Source organism: Lipotes vexillifer, unplaced genomic scaffold, assembly GCF_000442215.2.
Source record: "Lipotes vexillifer unplaced genomic scaffold, Lipotes_vexillifer_v1.1 scaffold525, whole genome shotgun sequence".
NCBI lineage: Eukaryota > Metazoa > Chordata > Mammalia > Artiodactyla > Lipotidae > Lipotes > Lipotes vexillifer.
Window position 1 is genome coordinate 583,006 of NW_006786891.1, and position 20,024 is coordinate 603,029.

The following is a 20,024-nucleotide window of genomic DNA, read 5'->3' on the forward strand; positions in this document are numbered from 1 at the left end:
GCTCCAAAGGAAGAGTGTTGCCTCAAGGAAAGGTGCTAGAAGGCTCTATGGGAATGGGCTTCTCCTGCCTCAGAATCCCCATCCAATGCACATTTCTCTTTCCAGTCAACAGACACTGTAGACTTCAAGTAGGTATGTGTAGTATTCAACCTTTTATCTTCAGGACCTAGCCAACACTTGCCACAGAATCAGTGCCCAGTGATGATTTGAAAAAAAAAAAAAATAGAAAGGAAAAGGAGGAATACCCTCCCTTTAGGCACTTTAGATATTTGAAGATAGCAGTACGATTCCCCAAAGCTTCTTCCTTCCTTCAGTTGCTTCTCCCATGACACAGTTTCAAGTTCCAGTCACTGTTCTGGTCATTCTGTTTAATTGTGGTGCCTGTCACACGTGATTTAAAACATCAGGGATGTAGCCCTGTGCCATGCGCATTGGCCTCTTGGAGTCAGAAGACCTGGTTTTATTTAAGCCTCTTCATCATTCACCTCTTCAAGGCGCAGTTGTTTTGTGTGTGTGTGTGTGTGTGTGTGTGTGTGTGTGTGTGTGTGTGTAATGGAGATATTGGTTCTTCTCTTACAGGATTTCTCTGGCAACTAACTGAGATAATAAGAAAAAAACTTTGTAAACTCTAAGAGCTAAACAAACCTAGAACTTAAATATTAGGAGGGCTGCCACATGAGTGAAAAATTAGATTTATTCTTTGGGTCTCCAGAGAACAGTGTTAAATCAATGAATAGAAATTACCACATGCAGCTTTCAGCTCTATGGAAGGAAGAAATGTTCTAATACTCAGAACTGTCCATCAGTGGAGTGGCTGCCTTTGGAGGTGGTAGGCATCCAACATTGGGAACACTCAATGCAAGTATGCTGTAGAAGGAATTCCTTTTTTAAGTGAGCGGGTGGATTGAGTAACTTCTAAGATTTACTTTTAATTTTAGAACTCAACAATCTGATAGTCAAGACAAGTGGAGGAGCTGGGAGAGGGCATATGTGGCAGAGAGAGTAGCATGAACAGACATATGGAGCAGAAATTAGTATTGCATGTGTAGGTGACAAGGAGGAAACTCCAGAAAGAAATGATGGATCTGTGTTGGATCAATGATTCAATCAAGACAGAGAACATAACTAATATTTTTGAGCACCTGTGCGCCAGACACACGTGATTCCATTTGAGCTTTGTGGGTGATTTCCAGCCTTACCCTCTAGTGGAGCGGAGATTGTTAGCCTTAGTAAGTCTTAGACATGGTTGGAGGATCTCCTATCTGGAAGGCTTCAGGGTGGGCTGGGTCCTGTCCGGAGGGGCAGAGAGGGATTCAGAATACACAGTCTGGTTGGGCTATAGGCTGTGCTGAAAATACACACTTGTCAAAAGACCGAATTTGAATCCTGACTCTGCTTCCTTATAGCTTGTGACTCTAGCAATTTACTTAACCTCTGTGACCCTCAGTTAATCCATATATAAAATGGGGACTCAAACTTGTCCTGCTTCAGGCTGACATAATAATTAAGAGAAATAACGTAGAGCAAAGAGCATCCCAGGAAGAGCACAGGCTTTGGAATCAGACCTAGCTTTGAATCTGTCTGCCATGAACTGGTTGCAAGATCGTAGGCAAGTTATTTAAATTTTTCTCATCTGTAAGTAAAGATAACAGTATTTCAAGGCTGTTTTGAAAATTAAGTACAGTAGAAAAAGTGCTTAGCATAGTGCCTGGCGCATAGCAGTTTTATTTTGTTAGTACAAATAATAAGATCCCATAAATAAGGCACTTATCAAAGCGCCTGGCACATAGCAAGTGTCTGTCGGCCACACTGACAGGGCTGCTGCAGGCCAGGATGGTGGCTTGTGCATCATGGTGTCCACTCTCTGGCATAAGGCCCTGCCCGTATGAAGAGCTCAATGAGTATCTGCTTCGTAGAAGTGAATTGATTGCTCTTGATGACACGGTCTCCTTCCTCAAGTAGCCAGTGAGTCATGCCTCTTTCTTTCTCCTCCTTCCTGTCTCCTCTTTGGTTCTATTTCTGACTCTCCTCAGTGGGAGGGGAATCAATGTTCGTCAAAGTGATTTTTAAAAATAAAAGAGAGAGGGAGGTTTAGAAGCGATTCTCTGGGCTGCTTTCTATTGAGCACAGGGTAGTGAGAGCTAGATTGTTGTTTCCAACCTTGCTTTTCTTAAGGTGAATAACAACAACAACAACAATATCAACAGTAATAGCAGCAGCTATTATGAACTTTATTGAGCACCTACTATGTGCCTGGCACTCTGCCAAGCTCTACAAGTACATTGTCACTGATCCTCACATAACCACTTCAAGGCTGGTATTATTATCACCACTTTATTGATGAGGAAATTAAGGCTTAGAAAAATTAAATAATAATGAAAATGACAAATACTCTTATATTTGAGTATCTGTTATGAGCCAGACATTTAAAAAAATCTAGTTAATTGCAAACACCCTACAAAGTAAGCATTATTATTCCATTTGAATCGTGAGGAAGCTGAGCCTCAGAGAGATGAAAAAACCAAGCTGTCCAAAAGCACACAGTTGATGAGTGGCAGAGCTGGGAGTCAGACCAAAGCCTGATCAACTCTTTTTTTAATTTTTATTATTTTTATTTTATTAATTTTTTTTGTGTGTGGTACACGGGCCTCTCACTGTTGCGGCCTCTCCCGTTGCAGAGCACAGGCTCCGGACGCGCAGGCTCAGCGGCCATGGCTCACGCGTCCAGCCACTCCGCGGCATGTGGGATCCTCCCGGACCGGGGCACGAACCCGTGTCCCCTGCATCGGCAGGTGGACTCTCAACCACTGCGCCACCAGGGAAGCCCCAACTCTTTTTTAAAAATAAATTTATTTTATTTATTTATTTATTTTTGGCTGCATTAGGTCTTTGTTGCTGTGTGTGGGCTTTTCTCTAGTTGTGGCGAGCGGGGGCTACTCTTCATTGTGGTGGGTGGGCTTCTCATTGTGGTGGCTTCTCTTGTTGCGGAGCACAGGCTCTAGGTGCACAGGCTTCAGTAGCTGTGGCACGCGGGCTCAGTAGCTGTGGCTCGCAGGCTCTAGAGCGCAGGCTCAGTAGTTGTGGCACAGCGGGCTTAGTTGCTCCGTGACATGTGGGATCTTCCCGGACCAGGGATGGAACCCGTGTCCCCTGCATTAGCAGGCAGATTCTCAACCACTGAGTCACCAGGGAAGTCCAAAGCCTGCTCAACTCTTAACTCATCCATTCCCTTTCTGTCTGGCCACTTTCTGCTCCTTGAGGGAAGCATCATATTGAGACCCTGGGTGGAGGCAGCCCTGGGCAGGTTTGAATGAGAAGGAAGTGGCACATGGCATGAGACTCATTCACTCCTGTTTGGCAGACCCTGGGAAGCTGGCCCTGCTCCCGGGGCTGACTGTGGAAGTACAAAAATAATGCCTAAGTGGCATTTACTCTGTATCAGGAACTGTTCCAAGCATTTTAGATATAATAACGTTCTTAATCTTCACGATAATTTTGTGAAATAGGTATTGTTATTATTCCCGTTTTATAAATGAAGAAACTAAGGCTCCGAAAGGAAAATTGCCCCAGGAGGGGATTACTGAAGAGCATGAATACCAGGAGACAGCAATCATTGGGAGCCATTTTAGAGGCTGCCTGCCATTGTCACATAGTAAGTGCTAAAACAGGGGTTTACACCCGGAAGTCTAATTCCAGAGACCATGCTCCTAACCTTAAAACTATATGGCCTTTTTGTTTAACAAGGTGGTGATTGAATCCCTACTGTGTGCATAGCCCTGTGCTAGGCACTGGGAGTACAGAGGTGAAACTGATTCCATGTCCAAGCTCATTTATTATTCTATATCAGGATTTCCAATTAATTGGGCATCAATTGGGTGGCAGGATTCTTTGTCAAAGAGCTGGGGCACAGGGCCAGGCTCCAGGCAGAGATAAGAGACTAGAAACTCTCATAGAGAAATGGTATAATGCGGGTGGAATGAGAAGAGATGAGAACTGCTGGCAGTGCAGTTGCTCAGAGATCCTGCTTGGGCCTTTAGATCACTAGTCTGGACAGGTGGCTTAATTCTAAACCCTACAGGACAAGATTTAAGGTCTGAGCCTGTAGATTGGAGGGAGGAGTCTCATCTGTTATGCTGGCTCTGAGGAGCTCAGGAAGCAGAGGTAAGAGTGTGGGAGGGGAGGATCAAATTCTGCTGCAGTGTTTCATAAGCACACACACACACACACACACACACACAGAGCTTTTGTGAGATATGGCAGACAGTGAATATTTCTCTAATATTAGTGCCTAAGATTCCTGTGTTAGATGTTTACTCACTCTCACTCACTCACTCACTCAATCTATCTCTTCATTCATTCTTTAATTCATTCATCCACTCACCCATTCATGAGCTGGATAAAATTCTGTTTGAGAAGTACTGTATGTGGTCAGAAGGAAATACTCTGATAGGCTGCTTGAGGTAAAGAGTAAGACACCCAAAAACCAGCTCAACAAACACAAGATGGTGATTCCTATGCTCTCCAAGGATGGTGGGTGTGTTAAATGCAGATTTTGTTTGGCTGAGTAATGTGCAAGTCTGGGTCAGAGCTGAATTGCTCAGGACATGAAGAAACTGAGCCCTGCCAGAAACAAAACCCATCTGTCATCATGCCCTGTAATTCACCTCTTAAATACCTCTTGAGTCTATTTCTACTCCATCCTCATTGCTACCACTCTAGTTCAAATCTGTCTTAGGTCGCACCTGAACCACTGCAAAGATCTAACCAACCAGCTTTCCTGCCTCCCATCTCTACTTCCTCCAGTTCATTCTCCACATCAGAGTCAGAGTGATCTTTCTAAAGTTCAGATCCAATCATGTTAATCTCCTGTCTCAAAATCTTTGATCCTAAAAAGATCAAGTTCAAACTCCGTAGCACGGCATTCAAAGCTCTTTCTAGCTTCATCTCCTACTCATTTCCCGCCGTTCCTTACGTTCTTCTGGAGTAGTCACTGGAAAAAAATTTTCCTTCTGCCAAAATACCTTTCCTTCACTTCTCTGCTTGGAAAATTCTTCTTTCGGAAAATCCCTGTTGTCTCCTTCTGTTACCAAGTAAGCACATCTGTAGGTAATGCTCCTGGGCTTGGTACATGGGAGTGGCTATGCCATCTACCACATTTCCCATTCTCCTCCTGGGCATATTATAGGACTGTGCTTTCTTGGGTATGGGCATGTGACTTGCTTTGGCCAGTGAATGGGAAAAGTGGAAGAGGCAACACATGACTCATACACTTTCTTTCCCTCTCATAGCCAGCCTGTCACTCTTTTTTTTTTTTTTTTTCGGTACGTGGGCCTCTCACTGTTGTGGCCTCTACTGTCGCGGAGCACAGGCTCTGGACGCACAGACTCCGTGGCCATGGCTCACGGGCCCAGCCGCTCCATGGCATGTGGGATCTTCCCAGACTGGGGCACTATCCTGTGTCCCCTGCATTGGCAGGCGGACTCTCAACCACTGCGCCACCAGGGAAGCCCCACCCTGTCACTCTTTATCCTGGAATGAGGAAGACAAAAAGCAGAGCACCCAGCCAACCCTTGATGGATATGTAAAAATAGTGAAAAATAAAACCTTGTTTTTGAAGCTGTTGAGATTTTGAGATTGCATATTATTGAATAACCCAGTCTACCCTAACTGGTACACTATCTCTGCTTTGACATATTCCATAACTACCTAAAACCACCATGTTTCTACCTTATCTGACTTGTGTGACACATTTTCTTTATGCCACATACCTGGTACTGATGACATACTGCCACATATTGCTATTATGCGTTCAGTGGTATGTCTTAGCCATCTCTTTACTTTTACTGAGGCTTCCTTAGGGCAAGGATGGTCCTTGTTCCATTTCTGTGTCACACAAAGTATGGTTCATAGCCAAGGTAATATACTGTAATGGGTGTAGGAGTCAGACATACTTGTTTTGAATCCCAATTCTTACATTTGATGGGCAATCTCTCTGAACTTCAGTTTTCTCATCTGTAAAATAGGAGTAATGATATGTACCCTATAGGGTTTTTCTAAAGTTTGTGGATAACAGGTGCAACATATGTACAATTAATGGCAGGGTATAATTCTTATTGTTCTCATTATTTTTTTTAACCATTTATTTATTTATTTAGGCTGTGCTGGGTCTTAGTTGTGGCATGCAGGCTTCTTATTTTTTTATTTTTATTTTTTTAATTAATTAATTTATTTTTGGCTGCTTTGGGTCTTTGTTGCTGCGCATGGGCTTTCTCTAGTTGCGGTGAGCTGGGGCTACTCTTCTTTGTGGTGCATGGGCTTCTCATTGAGGTGGCTTCTGTTGTTGCAGAGCACAGGCTCTAGGTGCACAGGCTTCAGTAGTTGTGGCACGCGGGCTCAGTAGCTGTGGCTCACAGGCTCTAGAGCGCAGGCTCAGTAGTTGTGGCGCACGGGCTTTGTTGCTTCGCGGCATGTGGGATCTTCCTGGACCAGGGCTCAAACCCATGTCCCCTGCATTGGCAGGCGGATTCTTAACTACTGTGCCACTAGGGAAGTCCAGCATGCAGGCTTCTTAGTTGTGGCGTGCAGATATCTTAGTTGTGGCGTGCAGACTTCTTAGTTGCAGCGCGTGACTCTTAGTTGCAGCATGTGGACTTCTTAGTTGCAGCATGCATGTGGGATCTAGTTCCCCGACCAGGGATGTACCCAGGCCCCCTGCATTGAGAGCATGGAACCTTACCCACTGGATCACCAGGGAAGTCCCTATTTGTTTTTATTATCATTATGGATAGTGTTCAGTAAATGCCTGTGGATAAATCTTTCATTGATTGAGGTATAATGGTATGTGCATTGGACTTGGAATCAGAAGTCCTAGATTTAAGGCATAGCTTTTGTCACCAGCATTGTGGCCTTGGAAAAATCACTTACCCTCTCTGCATTTTTGCATTCTCAACTACAAAATGTAAATACTGATCCCTACCTCATAGAGATTATCATAAAATTTAAATAAGATAATATATGAGGAAATGTTTTATACGTGCTCAAGTATCACACATCTAAAACTAATGATTCAGAGAAGACCGGCTGGTCCCTCACATAAGGACCGTGTGGACATTGTGAAGCATCCCAGTGTACTCCAGTAACACTTTGTTGTGGGGCTTGGCTTATCTTTCTTACATGTTTGTCTTTCCAACTAGACTGTGAGCTGCTTGAGATAAAGAATTGTCTTTGTATTTTTTTTAGTAAAAATGTTTATTTGTTTCTCCTTATATAAGTAATACATGCTTAGCATAGAGAAAATAAAAATAGCTGAAGAAAATGAAAATCCTAGTAATTCTTATCTTTCATACAGAGATAATCACTATTAACCTTTTGATGTGTTTCTTTCCAGTTTTCTTCTCTGTATATGTAGTTATGAAACTGACATTATATTGCACATGCAAGAATTGTTCCATTAGAATAAATATTCTTATATAAATAAACACATTAAAAATCTTGTATTTTAACCATTCTCCTATTGTTGAATATATAGGTTGATGTCAGTTTTTCAATGTCTAAATAAAGTTTAAAGAAGCATTTTTGTGCATAAATATTTGTCTGATATTCTATTTTTGTAGAAAAAGTTTTTAGAAGGAAAAATTTCTAGTTCAAAGGGTACAACTATTTTTAATGCTCTTGGGACTTCCAAATTGATTACCAGAAAGATTGAACCAAGTGTCACTCCCACAAGCAAGGTATGAGGTTATACATCTCACTACATCCTCAACTATAATGGGAATTATAATTAAAAATAAGGTTAAAACCTATTAATATAATAATTATCCATTTACATTTCTTCTGTGAATTGTTCTTTACTCCTGCTCATTTTTCTATTGGGATTTTAATTATCTTCTTATTAATTTCTATGAGGTTTCAAAAACCATTTTATTCTAGTCACCAAGTACAATAAAAGATACATAATAGGTGCTCCTTAAATATACTTTGGATGATTTTAATTGTCCTGGGGACTCTTTAGAAACAAAGCAGACTTTCTAGGAGGCTGACTCTTTCCTTTTCCCACCCAGGACACGGCTGGGCAGGAGCGGTACCGGACCATCACCACAGCTTATTACCGTGGAGCCATGGGCTTCATCCTGATGTATGATGTCACCAATGAGGAATCCTTCAATGCTGTCCAAGACTGGTATGAGATTCGTTCCTTCACCCACTCATCAAACTGTTCATGAAAACCTAGTATGTACTAGGCTCTGTGCTATGTGCTAGGGAAACTCGAATGAATCAGACATGGCTCCTGTCCTCAAAAAGTTCACAGATGAGAGGAGAGGACAGATCAGTGAGCAGGCAATGAAAATATCATGTGACAGGTGCAGTGATGAGAGTGGCACCAGGGCTGTGGGAACCCAGCAGAGGGCTCTGACCCAGCCTGGGGAGTCAGTGAAGTTGTCCTGGAATTGCTGACACATATGCTGCATTTTGAAAGATGAACAGGAGTTAGCCAGAGGGACAGATGGGTAAGAATGTTCCAGCAAAAGAGTACAGATGTGCAAAGACAAGAAGGTAGGTGAGAGGGTAAGAAGAGCAGAGGTCATGAAGGATTTTGTGTGCTGGGGTGAGGGATTTGGATTTTATCTGGTAGGTGAGGACATTTGAACAGGGAAACAACAGGTTCAAATTAGTGTCTTAGAGAGATCATTCTGGACATAGTGCTAAGTGAATCACATATTGCTTCCCTATAAAGTTTATCCCTGGGCCGGGGGTCCAAGTTCATAAAGATTCAATATCTTGATACGATAGAAATCGGCCCAGTTCCCCAGAGGTATAACCTCTGAGCAACTTACATCTTTCTTCCTGGAGCATTACTCACAGGGAGAAGGGAGCACGAGAGGAAGGGCATGTGAGATGGAGGGCCAGGACCCGGTGGCCCTAGTCAGTGGAAAGGATGGGGAAGATGGGGCGTGTGTGCCTGGCTCTTCTTCACAATCAGAGAGGCTGAGTAGGCTGGGCACACAGCAGCAGAGCTGGCCAGTGCCAAGCTTGTCTCCTGCTCTTCTTTGCCCAACAGCTACCCTTTGAAGACTTCCTGTCTCCCAAGGAACAGTTGTCATGACTATGTGCAGCACTGTTGGTGCCTTGGAGCCTTGAGCTGGGAGTGACCTTGCAGGCTGCTTGCCACGTTCTCCCCGCCCACCCCCTGAGTTCTGAGCATCAGTCTAGGGTGCCACCCGCATGCCTGTCACTCATGTGTGGTCCTTCTTAGTCTGTTGGTCATCCCCTTCTTCCTCCTTTCTCCCCCTTTCCTTTAAACAAGTCCTTCTCTCCACCTTCCTTTTTTCTCCTTTCCTCCCTCTTTTTTCCCTTCCTCTCTCCTTATGCCTCTTTTTTCTCCTGCTTTTTTCCTTTCTTATTCCCTCTCTTCCCTCCTCCAGTTATGATTTTTCTCTTCTCCTCTTTCTCCCATGTCTCCGTCTTTCCCCCCCACCTCTCACCACGAAGTGATTAGCTCTTTCTTTAAGTATCCCCACACTGCCCATTCCCTGTCGGCCTTGACCTCCTTCCCTCTCTCCATCAGTTGCTGTTCATTCTGCCTCAGGCCCGCAGTGACATTAACACCTGGTGAAGATTCCTCCAAGAATAACCTAAGTTGCTAATCTGGGAGCTGAGCCTGGATAGTGGTGGGAGGAGGGAGGAAGATGACAGAAGAGTGGCATGGGAGACTTGGGGAGTTGGCTCCAGGTGCCTGTCTTGAAGCTGAAGACTGAATGTCTATCTTTCCCAAGCTCTGGCCTTTAGTTTTGCCTCTGGGAAACTTGGTCCCAGACTAGCACCCACCTGCCATCTAAGCCCCAGTACCCAGCACAGAACCTGGCTCTCTGTCGGTTCACCACAAATGGTGGTTGAGTAAATTCCAGCCTTTGAGGGAGTGGCTTTTCACCCTTAAAGAGAAGATTGGTGGTGAGATGAGCTTTAGGAGCAGGGTTGGCAATCGGTCCAGGTTGCAGTTAGGGTTAAGTTAGATTGTCAGTGTCAGGATAGGGTCAGATTTTATTTAGATCTGCTTCAGGATCAACCATTTGCTGGCTTCTTCCTTCATCAGACAATCAATGACTTCTTTTCTCTGTGCTCTATGCTGGGGGCTGGTACCCCAAAGATGAATAAGCCTGTCCCTGCCCTGAAGGAGAGACAGATAAATTCAGCCAAATATGACAGGCGCCACAAAAAAGAGTAGGGGAACAAAAGGGGAGGTAATTGTTTCTACCTGATGAGGTATTTGGGGACAGAGTTAGGCCAACTACACAAAAAGATGTCTCCTCAATAAAAAGGTCTGATTTTATTTCCTCTGTTTAAAAGTTTGTTTCTCATTATAAAAGTAATACATGCTCACTTTCAAAATTTTGAAAAGTAAAGTATTTTTTAAAAGTTTTGGGACTTCCCTGGTGGTACAGTGGTTGAGAATCTGCCTGGCAATGCAGGGGACATGGGTTCGATCCCTGGTCTGGGAAGATCCCACATGCCTCGGAGCAACTAAGCCCGTGCACTACAACTACTGAGCCTGTGCTCTAGAGCCTGCAAGCCACAACTACCGAGCCTGCATGCCACAACTACTGAAGGCCGCGTGCCTAGAGCCCATGCTCCACGACAAGAGAAGCCACCACAATGAGAAGCCCGTGCACAGCAGTGAAGAGTAGCCCCCGCTCGCCACAACTAGAGAAAGTCCGCACGCAGCAACGAAGACCCAACGCAGCCAAAAATAAATAGATAAATAAATAAAATTTCATAATCATCCTATGTGAAGGAAACCACTGCTGACATTTTGGTTTCTACAAATAATAATGATCTAAGGCCTCAGTGAAGATTTATGAATCACAGAGGAGGAGGGAGAGGCTTGCTGGGCCAGGGGAAGCTTGAGAAGGCTCCCCCAGGCAACTGTGGGATCAGCCCTGGGCCTTGGAGGATGACTTAGTGTGGGGAAGGGATTTCCAGTAAAGGCAAAGGCACATGCCGTGGAAGAGACTTTGGGGAATGGGTGAGGTTTGTGAAGTGAGAGGAAGGGTGATGAGGCTGGAGAGACAGGATGTAAATGGTCTTGAACGCCTAACTGAGGGATCTAGACTTCATCGCTTAGCTAGTCCAGGGACCAGAGAAGGCTTTTAAGAAAGGACGAATCATCTGATAGATGTTTTAGAAAGAGCTCTCTGCCTGTGAGGAGAGGGCATTAGAGGTAGACTCCAAATAGCTGAGTGAAGTTTGCAACCAGGGCTTAAGTGTCAGCATCTGTGACAGCCAGCAGGAGCAGAGATCTGACTGTCCTAGGATGAATTAGCTGACAGTATCTCGTGTGTTGTGAACCCCACCAAAGGGGCTTCTGTGAGCTTTGCAGGGTCCTTTCTAGCCTAGGAGGATGTCAGTAACACTGTCATCTCTCTGTCTCTCTTTAGGGCTACTCAGATCAAGACCTACTCCTGGGACAATGCGCAGGTCATCCTGGTGGGGAACAAGTGTGACATGGAGGAAGAGAGGGTTGTTCCCACCGAGAAGGGCCGGCTCCTTGCAGAGCAGCTGGGTATGTGCACGACACGTGTGTATGCACAGGAGTGGGGCAAATGGAGAGGACAAGTGTGTGTTTGTATTTGTGACATTAAGGATGTGCTGTGATTGTGAATTATGTGCATATGTCCTCTGTGTGTATTGTTTCATATTTGTGTGATGTACATATGGGCTTTGTGCTAGTGAATTCTAGGTATTCATTATTTATGATACATGTATATTTTGTTACATTGAATGTATAAATAATTTTTTATAGATTTATTTATTTTTGGCTGTGTTGTGTCTTCGTTGCTGCACACGGGCTTTCTCCAGTTGCGGTGAGCGGGGGCTACTCTTCGTTGCGGTGCTCAGGCTTCTTCTTGCGGTGGATTCTCTTGTTGTGGAGCATGAGCTCTAGGTGCATGGGCTTCAGTAGTTGTGGTGTGTGGACTCAGTAGTTGTGGCTCGCAGGCTCTAGAGTGCAGGCTCAATAGTTGTGGCGCACGGGCTTAGTTGCTCTGCAGCATGTGAGATCTTCCCAGACCAGGGATCGAACCCATGTCCCCTGCATTGGCAGGCGGATTCTTAACCACTGTGCCACCAGGGAGGTCCTTGAATGTATAAATAAAATGTAAATGTATGAAATCCTTTTTTTAACCAGCTCCTTCCACAAAGGATTTGAGGTATCCTATAAAAATCATCATAGTATCAATACATCAATAAAAAAATAAGTGAGACAATTGAAGCAAAGGGAAAGCAAGTGTAGGAGAACATAAGAGGAGGCCAGGGGTGAGATAAGTATATATTTTATAAGTTTTGGGGCATGTGCAAGAGTTGGGCCAAAATATTTGCTTTGAGCTTCCCAGCAACCATTGCAAAAAGGGAAACATAATCAGTTACATGGTTCAGAGATGGTCCTTAAGATGAAAACAAACCCATTATTCCAGAGAAACACTGCTCTCCACTGGCAACTGTAGAGCAGACTCTATATGCTGAATGCGACAACGTCCTTAATATCAAACATGCCTTACAGCAACTACAACACTGAACATCGTAGGCTGTGTCTTACAATTTCTCCCAGTGTAAACTGACGCTTTGTCACCAAAATACAATTCACGGCGAAAGTAATTGTATGAGGGATGAGACAATGTGGTTTAAGCATGCAGCTTTTCCCAGGGTTAAAGCACCTTGATCCTTGTGCTCCACTGAGACCTAGGTGCCTCAGGTGTGTCTCAGTGACTGCACAGCGGGACACCTACCTACACTTGCTTAAAAGAGCAGCCTTTCTTTTCTTCCTTTTTTTCTTTTCTTTTCTGTATCGGGGTTCAATGTGGGATCACCTTAGGGAAGTCTTCTTCTAGAAGAATGAAGTAATGCTTAGCTTTTAGCCAGTCTCCCTAAGTATTTCTTACAGCCTAGGTGCTGTAAGTATTGAGGAATAGGGAGTTTAAAGTTATATTCTCTGCCAGTTTCTGAAGTACAGATATTTGGGCTGGTAGGTGGGAAAATTGTATAATATACAAGTGTGAGTTGTGTCATATATATTTGTGTTATGTGTATTATGAGTAGATGTATAGGAGAGTGTCCTATACTTCTTTCTTCCCTCTCCTGTTCTCCAGTGTGTCCTGGAATAGAAATTAACACACTGTAGATGCTTAATAAATACGGAGGCTGGGCCATTTGGCTCTTGATGGTTCTTACCCCATCACAGAGGTTCTCAGGGTCCAGAATGTGCCTCTACCCATTCCCATAGTTCACAGAACAGTGAGCATGTGGCAAAGCCCTCACATGGGTGACCTCAGGCTATCTCTTTATGTCTTCAGCCTGCTGTCCCTGAGACTCCCAGCGCTGTCCCTGGTTCAACGATGTACCATCTGTTTGGAAGGCTCTTTTCTACTCCCCATCCCCTACTTTTATCCAGCTGTTGAAAGCCCAGTCAGCTTTCAGAACATCTTCAGTGCTCTGAAGCCTCTTCCGTATTCCCCCAGCCCTTTTCTTTGTGCCCCCACTTAGTGTACCCCATACATGCAACAGGCACAGTACCCATCACACTTGGGTGCACTTGTTTCCATATTTGTGTCCAGAAAGCTCCATGACGACAGGAAATGAGTCTTGTTTATCTTTATACCCACCGTGCCTGGCAAATGGCCTGGCAGTGAGTAAACACTGCAAGACTATGTTTTGATTAACATTTTATGGAGTCAAGTATTTGGCTACTTCATTTTACTTCCTTCTAATTACGACTTCCTGAGCTCCTACTCCATGCCAAGTACTGTGCTGTGAAATAGGCTATGTTCCCTGGTCTGAGACAGAAATAGTGATCCACCTGGTGATCAATGTTGTGATAGAGGGATGTGCCGGGGTTGTGGGAGCAGTTGGGGTCAGAGAACATGACGCCCACTCTGAGTCTTGAAGACAAGTAGGAGCAGCCAAGTGAGAAAGAAAGGCAAGGACGTTCCAGGCGGGGGAATAACACTGGCAAAGGCAAGGAACAGCACTCTGTGTTTAGGGAACCATAAATCATTGGATTGTGTGAGTCTAGAGTAGTGCTTCTCCAAGCGGGAGACTCATGTCACTGGAAGTGTGCAAGATAATTTTATGTATATATTTTGGTGTGTATTAGAAAAAATATATAATCAGCATGTCAAGCCCTTAATGTTAAACAAGACTAAGTTTTTAAAAGGTGAGTTAATTTTATATTCGGAAAAAATGTAGCCAGCATGCCAGACCCTTATGACTAGCATTTTAAAAAGGTGTGTTAGTTAAACATTTATTAGGTGTTTACCATGTGCCGGACTCTATTCTAAGTGTTTAAAGTATTACTCATTTAACTTAATCCCCCTAGAACCCTCTGAGATAGGTACTTTTCTTATATCCAGTTGTTCTTTTAACAGATGAGAAAACTGAGGCACAGAGAAGTTGAGTAACTTGCTTAAGGTCACACAGCTAGTAACAAGTAGAGTCAGAATTTGAATTCAAGCAGTAGTCTGGCTCCAGAGCCTGTGCTTCTAACCATTTAACCTCACTATACAGCAAATATCGTAATGATGGCTGGCATTATATGAAATGCTTTGTGTTAATTATCTCATTTAATTCTCACTATAAGTCTTCAAGGTAGGTCATGTTCAATACTCTGAAAAATTAGGCTCTTGCTCAAGATTACACAATTAGGAAGTGGTAGAGCCAATAAAGATCTATCTAATTTACGTAGGAAAACAGATGGAAGTGAGATTAATTCTTACTACAGGGTTTAGGAAGGTACTTAAAGAGGGCCTTAATGAATTGGTTAGATTTGGGGAGGTCAACTTGCCTATTTACATGTCTGTCTCTCTTGGTAGACCTCAGCAGTAGCAGGGGTTACATCTAAAATTTTTTTTCATTATCCCAGCCACCCAGAACAGGATAGATACTCATTCACTCGTACATTTGTTTATTGAAAAATATTTATTGAGCACATACTCTGAGCCAGGTTTTATCTTGGCAGTTAGCTGTGATTCTTACTGTCACGGAACTAATGGGGGAAAGAGACACTAAACAAATTATTATACAAACAAATATATAATTAAAAATTGTGTAAATGGGTGAATTGTATGATATGTGAATTATATCTCAATAAAGCTGTTAAAAATTGTGGTAAGTTCTATTTGACTTAGGACTCTCATTATGGCAAGTGATAAAATCCCAAATTAAACAAGCTTTAATTTAAAAAATAGAATTTATTAGCTTATGAGTGCAACTTAATTGCGCTATTTCTTAGCTTTGTGTATGCCTTCAGCCTCTTTCTATAGTCAGACTCTGAATGGGGAGTAAGATGGATGATGGCAGCTCCAGATTCATATCTTCCAACTTCTGCAAAAAGAGGATTCTTGCTCCCAACTACCTTATGTCAATCTCAGGGAAGACTGTGATTGGCTACCTGTGAGTCACATGCCTGTCCCAGTGGCTGGGGGAGGCAAGTATTGTAACCTATAGTCCCACCACAGTTGTTTAAAGTAGAAGTTCCATAAAGGAAGGAATGGTGGACAGATAAGAGTAACATAAGTCCACTGCAAGTGCTATTAAGAAAGCAAAAAAGAGAGAAACCTAATTTTAGACTGAAGAGTCAAGATCTTCTGAGAAAGTAACGCTTAAGCTGAGAACTAAAGGATCAGAAAAAAATTAGGCAAAGATTGAGGGTGGGTCGGGGAGGGGAGTGTTCTACATCAAGACCAGCCCTAACGTAGTTTGGAGCTGAAAACGCTCATGAGATTTGAAAGACCATGTTGCAGGGACTAACTAGTCAAGGGGAGAGTAGTGGGAGATGAGGGTGGAGAAGTGGGCAGGGGCCAGATCATGCAGGATCTTGCAGACCATGTCAAGAATTTCGCAAGGATGTGACCATATCTGCGAGCAGTGAGAGAGGATACTCAGCCTTCCTCATCCTCACCCTCTGCTACACCAACTATTAAGTAAGTCTCAGTGATCCGCTTGCCAGTGCAGTAGGGCCATCCTCTGCTTTATGGGATTCCTCTTCAGGACTCCCTTTTTTTTAGTGTTTCTCAGCTCTCTCAGCCAGAACTACTGACATGGCCAGCAACTAACATTTATTAAAGCTTTGAGTAGCAGCAGGTCTTCTATATCCTCAAAGTTCCTGGGGCATGGGTGAAGCTGTAGAGACGCTGAGGCAAGTGGATCTTTGGGAGGGCAGAGAAGTTTCAGGGACTCCTATTCCAGGAAGCATGACATGTTAGGGCCTCTACCTCTTTGTGCGCTCGAAAAGGGGCTCCTTGTCTCTTCCTCGATCTGACTGGGAATGGGTCTAGACTAGAGCCCAGGGATGCTAGTAAAAGCGAAATGTGCTTCTGCCTACAAGGGCAGGAGAAACCTGTTCAAAATGTGGTTTTGAAACATACACATAAACACTCACTTAAGTGAAGTGTGGAGGGAAAAGTATCAGCCTAGGAGTTTGGAGACTGAGGGTTTTATCCTGCTTCTGCCACTAGTTTACTGTGTAACCTTGAGCATCTTATTTCCTGTTTCTGGGTCTCAATTTTGCCCTTTTGAAAATCAGGGGATTTGGATTAGTTGAGTGGGAAGGTCTGTTCAGCTCTATCCCTCTGACTCCATGATTTCAATTCACACAATCCCCCACTCATCACTCAGTCCCCACAGACCCCTGTACATGGCTTTGCTTATTTTAGGTGCTTGATAAATGTTTTTTGGATTGGGGTGAATTGAAACCTTGCATCACTCAGCCTGGTACAGAGAAACAAAGACCTAGCTGACATTGAGAATAACTAACCTTGGTGTACTGACTTATGATTCACAATGTGTTTTCACAACAATTCTCTTGTGACCCTCACTCTCACTCCTAGTCTGGGAGGCGGCATTGTCTTCAGCTCCATTACACTGAGGAAGCTGAGTTCAGACCACTTATGTTTTCTTGCATGCAATGAGCTGTGCCATACTTCCGTGTCTTTCTTTTTTCACTTGAAGATTATGTAACTTTTCTAAGCCACACAGGTCATAGGTGGCAGGTCCAGTACTCTAACTCAGCCTTTAGACTCAAAATCTTAACGCTTCCATTGTATCACCACCCAGTGGTGTTTCCCCAAAAGCTTGCAGTAGTTTCTCTTGAAATTTCACCCTCAGTCCCAGTGTTGGTGAGAAATCTTTAGATTATGTTGTGGTAACACATAACCCAAGTCAGGAGCTTGGATAATAAAGGTTTATTTCTCACTCACATTACATGCCAGCAGGAAGTCAGCTGCAACTCTGTCCATGTCATGCAACTCTGAGATCCAATCTGAGATGCCTAAGCCACACAAAGACTCTCCAAGCTTCTGTTGGGACTTGGTATGCCCACACCCATAGGCCAGAGCAAGTTACATGATGAAATCTGATGTTGATTGACAAGGGAGATATGTTCCTCCCACAAGGAGGCACTGCAAGCCACTCGGCAGTGGGTGGGAATATAAAATCTACAGGGAGGGCGGTGAACAATCTGCCACAATTACTGAACACACGATGGACCCTGGTGCCATAGAGGTGAATAAGTTCCCTGCTCTCAGGTTGCTCATTGACCAGGGAAGCAAAATAGTAGAGAGATAATCTCAACGTCCTGTTTACTATCACTCTTCACCCTTCTCCAGCTCTGTCTCTCTCTTGAAACCGCCCCCTGGGAAGTTGACCTTTGCAGGCTGTGTGTCCCAGCCTCCTGTGACAGTGGCTTCTGGCTGGGTTTAGCCAAGGAGAGACACTGGCAAGTGATGGGAGTTGGGGAAAAGAGAAAAACCTGCATGTGTGTCTCCCCCACCCCTTGGCAGCCTCCCCCAGTAGAGGCTGCTCCTCTTCTCTGACTCCTGCTCCCACAGTTTTAACTTCCTTTGACCCCACTAATAGTTTTCTTTTCTGTTAATAATCTCTGGGTTTCTTCAGTATATTCTGTTTGGCCTCTTAGTTCTTCTACCACCCATATAACCAGTTCCCTCTAGCTAAAATTTTAAGAATAGCTCCCATTTTCCTGATGGACTCTGACTGAAACAATCATGTCAGGTGCCGTGGGAGTCTAGGGGAGAGGTGCATTGTATGTTCTGAGTGGTGGAGATGGGGTGGGGAGAGAAAGGGAAGGCTCTGTGGAATCAGGGATTCCACAGGTGAGTAATGAAGAGGATTAAGAGCAGGAACTAAAGAGTAGTAAGTAGCATGAGTAAAGAAGCCAAATAAGAAAGTGTCGATATTTCTGGAGCATGGTGTGAGCCAGGAAGATGAGGCTGGGGAAGTGGACAGAGGCTGAGCCATGCAGAATCTTGGGTGTCAACCTAATGAGGCTGGATATTGGATGAATTAAACCTCTTTGAGTTCCAGTGGCGCAAATCTAAGTCAAAATAGCTCAAGTTATAAGGACAGGGGCATAGCAGAAACAAAACGGAAGAGAATGTTGCTGGAAATGAGATGGCTAAGAAATTAAGAGCCAGGGTGTTAGATGGATTGTCCACCTGAAACCCAAAGTTCCTGAGAATGAGTATAAGCCTGGGTGGAAAGGAAGACAGTGAATCCCTTGCCAAAATCATCAGTGACCAGAGGGGCTTGAGTTGAGGACTGATGCAAGATGGAGATGATGAGGTATCAGAGCAGGCTAGAGAAGGGATTTGAACATAAAAGTAGAGGAGAAATGTTCTGGGGCAGTTTCAGGGTGAGGAGAAGCAAGTTTAGCTAGTTGTGAGTTTCTGAAAAGAGTTCTGAAGTCAAATTCAGAAGCAGGCAGTGTGGACAGAGTCAGTGGAATCTGTGGGGCTGTGACAGCTGCCTTTGGACAGGATAGGTAAACAGGAGCATTTTGGGGGTGGGAATCATCTCAGATTCAATTAAGAATTGGGCCCAATTAAAGGCAGCAGAAATTCCATTGTTCTGAAGCCAATTAGAGGGAGGAAAGGACTGGGGGATAGTCTGATTAAGTGGTCGTCATATTCCTGAGCTCTCTAGATTCTCAGCTCCTGAGACTCCTGACTAATGAACCTGAGGAAAGGTTACCGTCTGGGCCTACTAATGAAGAGCCTTCCAGGAGTCTGACAGTCGTTGGGTGGAGGTGCAATTGGGATTGTTCTGCTAGCAAAAGAGACCCACGAGCTGGCCAGGGTCACGCGCCAGTTACTTGAATCAGAGTTCTCATACCTTGGGTATCTTTGAGACGGCAGTGATGACATCTCCTTGGCCTGACATATGCGCTCTCCGTGTTTGGTTACTTGCTCCCTCTTCCGTCACCACTTTGAGCTTGCTGCTCTAATGATAACAAACTGCTATGGTCATTCTGGGATATACCAAGACTGTTTTCTGTCCCATTATATGTGTTTATGTGGTTTCCCCTGCCTGGTGTCCTATACGTGCATGTTCTCACACATGTCTTTATCTAGCTGATATCTGCTTAAGAATCAGCTTCTCCAAGAAGACTTCCCTGGGCCCCAGGCTCAGATAAGTGCCTCCTCTGTGCCATGACAATTCCCTCGCTGCCCACCCCTCCGGCATTTATCACACTGTCAGTGTGTCTATCTCCGCTTCTCAAGGTTAGGAACCTCATCTGATTCACTTCAGTGTCCCCAGTGCCCAGCACAGGGTTTGCCGTGCTTGTTGAGATGAGTTCTCATGAACCCCACTGTCCACAGCCCCTCAACCACATCCTCCATGCTCATTCCCGTCTCCTGCATCCATCTGTCTGTTCATTCAGTTAACATTCACCAAGCCCCTCCTCTTCTGGCTGGTACTGGAGCTCAGATGAATGACGTGGTCCCTGCTTGGGGAGCTCCTTGTCAGATGGACTTCCACCATGCACGGTAACACGTGCTGTGGCAGAGGGAAGCACAGAGGAGGAGGCAAAGCCATGCCTAAACTGAGTCCTAAAGAATAAGTTAGTCAGGTGAAGAGTTTTGCTCTGTTCTGGCCTTAAAGACACCCATCGCCACTAACTTTTGGAAGCCTATTCCCCCCTCCTCCCCTGCCACTCTCTCCCTCTGCCGCCTTCCTGCACA

At 44.3% G+C, this 20,024-nt stretch overlaps 1 protein-coding gene across 1 annotated transcript in view; it reads left to right on the top strand.

Annotated features, from left to right (window-relative positions):
• The window catches only part of RAB3B (RAB3B, member RAS oncogene family), a 66,268-nt gene that overhangs the window by 41,525 nt on the left and 4,719 nt on the right, over positions 1-20,024 (top strand). Inside the window, exons 3-4 of the mRNA XM_007459617.1 lie at positions 8,061-8,179; positions 11,433-11,557. Of these exons, the coding sequence (XP_007459679.1) occupies positions 8,061-8,179; positions 11,433-11,557 (244 nt within the window). The remainder of the gene's footprint in view (positions 1-8,060; positions 8,180-11,432; positions 11,558-20,024) is intronic.